We start from the raw sequence: 8,032 nt of genomic DNA on the forward strand, positions 1-8,032 counted from the left end.
TACTTTTAATTTGAAATGCTTTGATCGATTTTGTAAACTCTTAATTTTGGATATCTATGTAAATTATTAAGATTTTATATAAAATAATTTTCTATTTAAAATGATTATAATTTATTCCTATTTTTTAATTTCGTATGTTTTGAAAAGTCAAATGTGACACCTCGGATTCGTATCTAAGTCGGGTACGAGTCAGGGGTGTTACAAAATGCGTCGGCGAAGAAACCTTCCGTCGATAGCATCGTATGCTGAAATGATGATGGAGTCACCATATACTGAAATGCAGACTGAGTCGAGTTGGTGAATGTAGGTGTCGTCAGCAGTGTCTAATGCTCTGTAGGTGCTTGTGTCGTTCCCGATGATGAGACTTGAGCATGTTTTTGTCTACCCCGACTTGGCCAATGTTATGCCGGGGACGTTGCGCGGGCAGATGGTTTTGGGGAGGCCTATAAATATCTCGCGCTAGCTCCTAATCGGTCAGAATATGCGACATCCCATTTTGCTCGTACCACAACATGTAATCATCTGAAACACCGTATGTCAAAATGGGTTCAGAAACGGGTTGTCTAACAAACCTCAACATCAACTGCATCACCTAATCCACATGATACACCTCCCAATTAATATCCGTCTTCCCTTGTCGCGTTAGACGATGTAAGGCATCGACCAACGTCATTACTGCCAGGTGGATGCAGTGTCATATCTGATAGTATAAGCTAAGTTGCTCCCTCCTTCAGACATGCACACATATGTTTTACTTTTGCCTGATTTATGTGGAACATATTTTTAATATTTTAATTTATAAAATTCATTATTGCTTTTTAATTTAGTATTTTTTTTTCTTATCAAGTAAATATTATGATTTGTATATTTGAATTTTACTTTTCCTGATGATATGATATTAAGTTTACTTTCATCCTTACTGCCAGGTGGATGCAGTGCCAGATCTGATAGAACACATGCATAGGACAACCAAAAGCAAGGCATAAGGCACAAAATTTTTAGCGGTTGATGTTATTGCATGCATTAGTGTCTATAATCTTGTGAATGTTAGGACTGGTTCTAGGTCCTTTTTTTCCCTTCACTCAACCTTGTAGCTACCCAACTTGCTGAATAGTTTTTTCCATAAACAAAATCCCTCTCTTGACTTAATCGAACGAAGGAAGAAAAAAAATATGAAGTAAAAAAGGAAAAAGAAGTGTTGAAACAGTTGAAATTTCCAAAATGGTGAGTTGCAGGAAATGAGTAGGAGAGTAAACAAAAATTCACGACATGATATTAAACTTTAAAGGTTGGCTCAGGACATTTGGCTATCCATTCTTGTTAAATTTGATGATTGGAGGTGATCCATCAATCCATGAAAACCAGTTGTTAGTGACTATATTTTGCGGTGTCTGGCTGACTTGGAATAAGGTAGTAGAATTTAGTTTCACTTGCCAAGCCAATTAAAATTAGGGTTAACTACATTAATGGTCACTTATGTTTGTGTTTTGTCCACTTTTGGTCACTGATTTCAAAAAACATAAGATATGATCACTTTCAGTTTTATTTAATTAATATATGGTCACTTAAGTTTTTATTTAATTAAGCTAGAGTCATCACGGCTTAACTGTTGTTAACAATTAACAGAATATGTGACATGATAGTTGATATAATCACACATTTGGCCCTTGTCATTTACATATTCTCTCAATTTAGTTATACTTTTAAATAAATTTTAACATAAAATATATATTTTTAAATAAAAATAAAATATTTTTAAATTAAGTTAATAATAAAATATATTTAATAAGTTAATATAAAAATATTTTTAAGTTAATATATATAAAATATTAAGAATTTAAGTATTTATACACTAAGATACAAAATATATACTCCATGTTGTCTACTTTAGACCAAGCAATGGTCTTGGCTTAATGGTTGGATACATGTTTAGTTTCCTAGGTGACCAAGGTTTGAATCCTTTTTGCCCTAAGGTTTGAATCATTTCCTTAATGTGACATCATTCGATTAGAGGATTAAATTTATTTTAATTTATTAAAAGTATGACTAAAGTGAGAGAATATGTAAATAACAAAGATAAAATGTATGATTATATCAAAATATTTAACTGTTGTTAACGGCAGTTAACTCGAGGTGATCAAATCTTAATTAAATAAAAATGAAAGTGATCATATCTTATATTTTTTTAAATAAGTGACCAAACGTGGATAAAACACAAATATAAATGATGTGTAGTTAACCCTTAAAGTTATAACACGTGACAAGTTTTTGGCTTATATGTATATATATGAGTATGGATTCACTTACGTAATGTACCACTCGTTAGTTCTACACATTTTTTACAAGTAGATCAAGATTAATTTATGGTTGAGATTAAAACACTTATTTCTTTTATCTATTCTATTTTTCGTTCTTGTTGAACATAAAAAAAAAATCCTTCTATTGCAATCTCCTGGTGTTGAATTAAAAGGTAGGATCATTATAATTGAGCTTCTTGATGCTGGAATTCAACCGTATAAGGTTTTAGTTTAGAATACAATGAGTGAACAAAGATCGGTGGAAAGTACATTTTAAATAATGTATTCCTTTTCAATGCAACAGTTGAAAAGGATAATTTTCCATAGAAATGATAAGGAGAACTTTAGATCAAAATAATAACTATTTTGGTAATTCACAAAAAAACAGACACCAAATCCCCCTCAAGTTTGAGTATTGCAAGAGACTTCAAGTTAATTATTGGAGGAGGAATCATAACTGGTAGCTTCAATTCGAGAAGAATGGCAGTAGCTGCCAATATTTACTACTTCCACTATCATAAGAACTTAAAACTCGAGAAGAATTTTACAAATGTAAATTTATTTTACAAGGAGACTAATCAGTCTGCTAATTGGTTGTTATGATGACTAGAGATTGTATTTTACCGATTGGAATGGTTTTTATGTTTTTCTCTTATCGTACGAGTCATCAATCAATTTTAATGGAACCCAAAAAGAAAAAAAATGCAGTAATGAAAAGAATTAAAGAAAGTTTTTTGTGCAAAAAAAAGAAAAGAAAAGGATTTTTTTTATGCTTTAGCAAGAATGAAAAATATAAAATATATATATAAAAAAAAGATATGTTTTAATCTCAACCATAAATTAATCTTGATCTAATGGTCAAAGTTATGCAACACTAATTTTTACATTCTGTATGTAGATTCATCCCCTATATATATAGAACACTTTATGTCCTCTTTCCCTCCATTTCCACGGCAGAAATCCGTTGACAGTAGAAATAAAAACCTTGTAGAAGATCTGTAATAATGATTAGTTTTTGTTCTGTGATTGACTGGTTGAAAGCAAAAGGAAAGCAAATATTTACTAGCATGCCATGAATTTCCCTCTGTCCATTGTCTAGGTTATTCTCATAATAAAATCTGAATTTTTGGCAGGTATGTTGATCGAATTGCTAATGCTAAACGGGAATTGAAAGAGCTTGACATGGAGCACAATGGGTTTGTTCTCGTGCTATTGTCCTCTTTCTTTACAAGTCTTTGGTTTCGTTTTTCTTTTTCCGGGTCTGTCGTCTCATATTTGGTAGTAGATCTTGTTATCATCTTTGCTTAAATAGATCCATGACCTCTATTTGACAAGCTCTTCGATGTAATTTGTCTAATGAATAGGCATGTGGATTTGTTGGTGGGAGAATTTAAGCACTACAAAACAAGGCTTGGCCATGGAGGAATTAAGAAAGAGGTAAGTTGATACTCCATCCTGTTAAATTGAGCTAGGTATCAGAATTAATCAATGTGATATCATTTGCATATTGCTCTTCATTGATGCTGGATGAACTTTGTAATGGAAATGGAGTGGGACAAGGGTGGATGTTGCCAAATCCCCCAATGCTCCAAAGTTGGCATGAAATGCTTAATCATCCGCCCGCTCCACTATGGTTGTGTAATATAGAAAATCTCTACCACCTCCGATGTTGGATGAATCCATCCCTGCACATTCCACGTCTATTTGATTTTTTTCTAGTTATTTCTAATATTCTTATTTTTTAAAAGGCAAGTTAATATACGAGTATAATTTTTTTTTAAATAAATAATTAAGCATAAAGAATAAAATATATTCACAATTGTTTAAACATGAAATATGAAGTATAAAAGAATTTAGGGTTTTTTGTATAGCACGTTTTTATATTTTTACCTATTTAATACTTGCATACGTATAATGAGGGTAAAATAATAATTTCATATAGCAAGCATGGTGAAGCTGGGCATGCATTTTCTATAGCCGTTCCATGGCCACTCTTCAGAAAAAAGAAAATCCACCCCGTCCTGCTCTCGTCTACTTTTCAAGAAGGAAAATCTGTTTCATTTGGAACTGATTGATTCGGAATCCATCAGATAGTTCTGATTTTGCGATTCCTAGATGAACTGCCCTTGGAGTTGGTGTACATGTTCAGTGCAAGTTAGTTGTACCTGTATCTGTTCTTGTAGCTGACCTCTTTTACTATTTTTTCCATTCAGGTTTTAATCAATGGGCTACAACAGTTTGCCTCCTTAAACGTGAAGCCAAAGTTACAGATTGTTGAAACTTTCATCAAGGTAACTCCATGGTTAACATGTTCGGTTCAGAAATTGGTGCAAAAATTTATTCCTCCATTCATTTTGATATGTATATGGAGGATTAAGTTCGATCGTTCTCTTAACAGGCTTATTATCTCCCTGAGACTGAATACGTACACTGGGCACGAGCTCACCCCGTAAGAAATGTTCTCACTACAGCAGAATAGCAGTTGCTTTTATTATCCTTTTTTCGTTTGTTCGTCATGGAAACCTGAGAATAATAACTTTGGCGGTGCAGGAATTCAGCAAGGATCAGATCGCGGGATTGATAAACCTCGTTGCTTCAATTAAAGGTTGGAAAAGAAAAACCAGGTTGCGAGTTCTGGAAAATATTGAATGAGCCGGTATGTAGTCAACCCTGAAATTAAAGTGTAAAGTTTCACACTGATAAAAGAATTATCTTTTATTTTTATTTTTTTTGGGGGGGGGGGGTTCTTTGTAACAAAATCATGTATATCCAATGGTGTCCCTTGATCCCCCTTTCATTACATTGAGTGCAATTAAGGTTGTATATCTTAACTGTCTTTGTAATGCCTGTGTTTACCTTGATAATGCAATTTTGAAGCAATACATGATGTTAAGTAACAATTTTCTTTCGATATTTTAAATTACTAATATCTTATTTTATTTTTATAAATATTATTACTCTAATTTAAATCGAAAAGAATAAATCATTCTATATGACTTGAGAAAAGACTTGATATGAAAACATGTTTGTAATATTCCTCTTTTTCTATTTAGGTGTTTACATTTTTTTTGTTCAATTTAAATGTCTAATGTTATTATTTAAGTGTTTATATGATAACAATCATTACAAAAAATGGTTAATTAACATGTGTGTTTATAAAATTTATAAAATTTCATTTAAGTTAAAATTTTGAAAATTGTAATTTTTATTTTAAAAACCCTAAAACTTTCTTTTATCTCTGAAACCCAAAAATTTAAAATATCATAGCTCTAAACCCTTCTACCCATGTTAGTTGCCGTCATCGTTGATAATCTAGGTCATTATTACTGTCGTCGACCATCTGCGTACCCGTTGTCGACCGCCCCTGACCGACCACCACCCTAATCTCCTGAAATCTCTGCAATCCCAATATTCATTGAAAATGCCAAAGTTTTCTATAAGAATTAAGCGACCTCGGTGATAAATGAATTATTGTTATTCCTTGAGGTTCTAAGTTCAAACACCAAGGATGTCAGGAGTTTTAGCGTTTAATGTCAAATGGTTGAGAATTATCTTTGAACAAATATTACTCTATGCTTACATCAAATTATTCAAGAAAAGAACACTCGTACTCATGATATTCATGGCCTTAAATTCCAAATCCTAAAAAATATCAATAACTATTTTATTACCAAGCATAAATATATAGAATAAAAGTCAAATATGTGAAACAAAAATAAAATAGATGATTTAAAGTTTAGCGAGGGGCCTTCCTTCTGGGACCAATGCCTCAACTTCCGGACTTGGCTGCATCCCATCCATCACAGTGGTAAGTAATTACATTGAAGTGATTGAACACAATCTTGTACATTTTCATGTGTACCCTTCAAATTTTTGGTGCAATCTTAAAAAGTAAAAAAAAAAAACAGAAGACAACAAAAATATGTTTAACAAAGAAGACAGAAGGAAAGTGCTTATTTATGAGTACCCTTTGCCCCTAAATTCCCTTCTGTCTTACACATTTATAAAATTGTTTCTTTCTTTACTTTTTGCAGTCACCAATGGTGAAAAGGATAATATTTACAGTTACAAACGGTGGTGGAGTGAGATTTTGTATAGGGTATAAGTTAATAGAGGAGATGGGGGGAGGGGGAATAATTGTGTAAATGTCTCTGTCAAGGGTGGAATTATGAAACGGTATCCAATGCCAATGCCCGTAGTTGTACATGCAGACAAGCGCAAGAGGGATACATTGATATGATAGGTGCAGACAGAGACACGCCATAATCTTATTTTTCTCCATCACATTACAATCGATGATAATTATTCTATACATTTCCATCTACACTGAAACTAGAGTTACAGGCTGATCTTAATAGATGTCGATTTATAACCATTCGTTTCCGGGATTCGTGCTACCTGTTTATAATGTTGTAAGTTTCCCTTTCATTGCATTAACTTTTAGTGGAACATTCATTACATTATGATCACAGTCTTGTCGTGATTAGAAAGAAGCTGTAATGGTTGATTCCAAAGGTAGAAATAACGTGGAAGAAAGGGTATACAAAGCGTGAAAAACAAAATATAAACAAATGAAGGTGCCAAATTTGTGTATACATACATATATATGATGTTTCAAAAATGATAAGAAAGAAACAAGGGGCCGCAAATTAAAAAAAAAATTCTCTCGACCCAATAACCTATCTTCATCTCCATGTCCAAGGATCACCGTGGAAATATTCTTCAAGAAACTCTGCAAAAGCACGACAACCAACAACGACAAGAAGAAGGAGGGATTGAAAACGATGGAGTAAAAGAAGAAGAGTGCAAAACGCCAACGTCGAGTGATCAGAAAATAGCCAGCATTCAAAGCTGCCCGCCGACGCCGAAGAAGAAAGTGAGAGCAAAGTTTGGGCTGAAGAGGAAGCTATCAGAGTTGCACTTCTTCGAAACCACGAGAAGGGAAGAGTTAGAGTCGTTTTTCCGATCCAACTCGGACCCATTTACCTTTGGTGGTTCTCTCAAATTCAAGAGGAGATGCAGGAGTGCTTGATTAAATTAAACTAGCTAAGCAATAAATCTATCGTATCGTATATCTCAACAGCTAAAGTTATTCCATTTCTACTTCTTTTTAGTTTCTTACAAATATCTATTGATCTCCCTTCATTTTTTGTCCATCAAAATCTGCATATGAAGATCAAAGGTAAGTTTCAATCATCTAAGGGTAAAAAGGGTTGTGAATTGAATTAGGAGTCGGATTAGTTTGTTGAAAATATGGGAGACCAAATAATCATTATAATGATGTGGGAATTACTTTGATCTTCTCAACGTTACTTCCCACCCTTTATTCTATCATAATTATGCCTACATTAGATTGCATGTAAACTTCACAAATGATATTTGCTACGTACTGTGATATTTAAAAAATATATAGATTAAATAAGACACTTTAAATTATAGTTTTTTTTATCTATTCAAAAAAGATTATTGTTTTTTTATACTCGCATAATATCCCATACTAAACTTACATATATGTTATCATAATACGAGTTTAGGAAAAATCAATTACATATAAATAGCTGAAATAAATGTCATAGTTTAATAGTTAAACTATCAATTTAAGATTTAAATATATATAAAAAATTGAGTTTAATTTTAAAATTTAAAAGATTTAAAAGTAATTAATTAAAAAAAATTTGGTCCCACACAACAAATGGCTCCGTCACTGGGATGGATGTGAACCAATAAAGGAATAC

At 32.6% G+C, this 8,032-nt stretch overlaps 1 protein-coding gene and 1 long non-coding RNA gene across 2 annotated transcripts; both read left to right on the forward strand.

The window, feature by feature from the left end:
• The first annotated feature begins 4,483 nt into the window (after window positions 1-4,483).
• LOC120194168 lies at window positions 4,484-4,921 on the forward strand. The gene is made up of 3 exons (XR_005522950.1): window positions 4,484-4,588; window positions 4,696-4,746; window positions 4,848-4,921. It is a non-coding gene; the product is annotated as an uncharacterized LOC120194168 (long non-coding RNA).
• Window positions 4,922-6,937: 2,016 nt separating this feature from the next.
• Window positions 6,938-7,416, forward strand: LOC120194166 (cyclin-dependent protein kinase inhibitor SMR2-like). Its single transcript, XM_039196559.1, has one exon. The coding sequence runs from the start codon at window positions 6,991-6,993 to the stop codon at window positions 7,327-7,329; it is 339 nt and encodes a 112-aa protein (XP_039052490.1). The 5' UTR covers window positions 6,938-6,990; the 3' UTR covers window positions 7,330-7,416.
• Window positions 7,417-8,032: the final 616 nt, after the last annotated feature.

The sequence above is a fragment of the Hibiscus syriacus genome, unplaced genomic scaffold (assembly GCF_006381635.1).
Source record: "Hibiscus syriacus cultivar Baekdansim isolate YM2019G1 unplaced genomic scaffold, ASM638163v2 tig00116997_pilon, whole genome shotgun sequence".
Lineage (NCBI taxonomy): Eukaryota > Viridiplantae > Streptophyta > Magnoliopsida > Malvales > Malvaceae > Hibiscus > Hibiscus syriacus.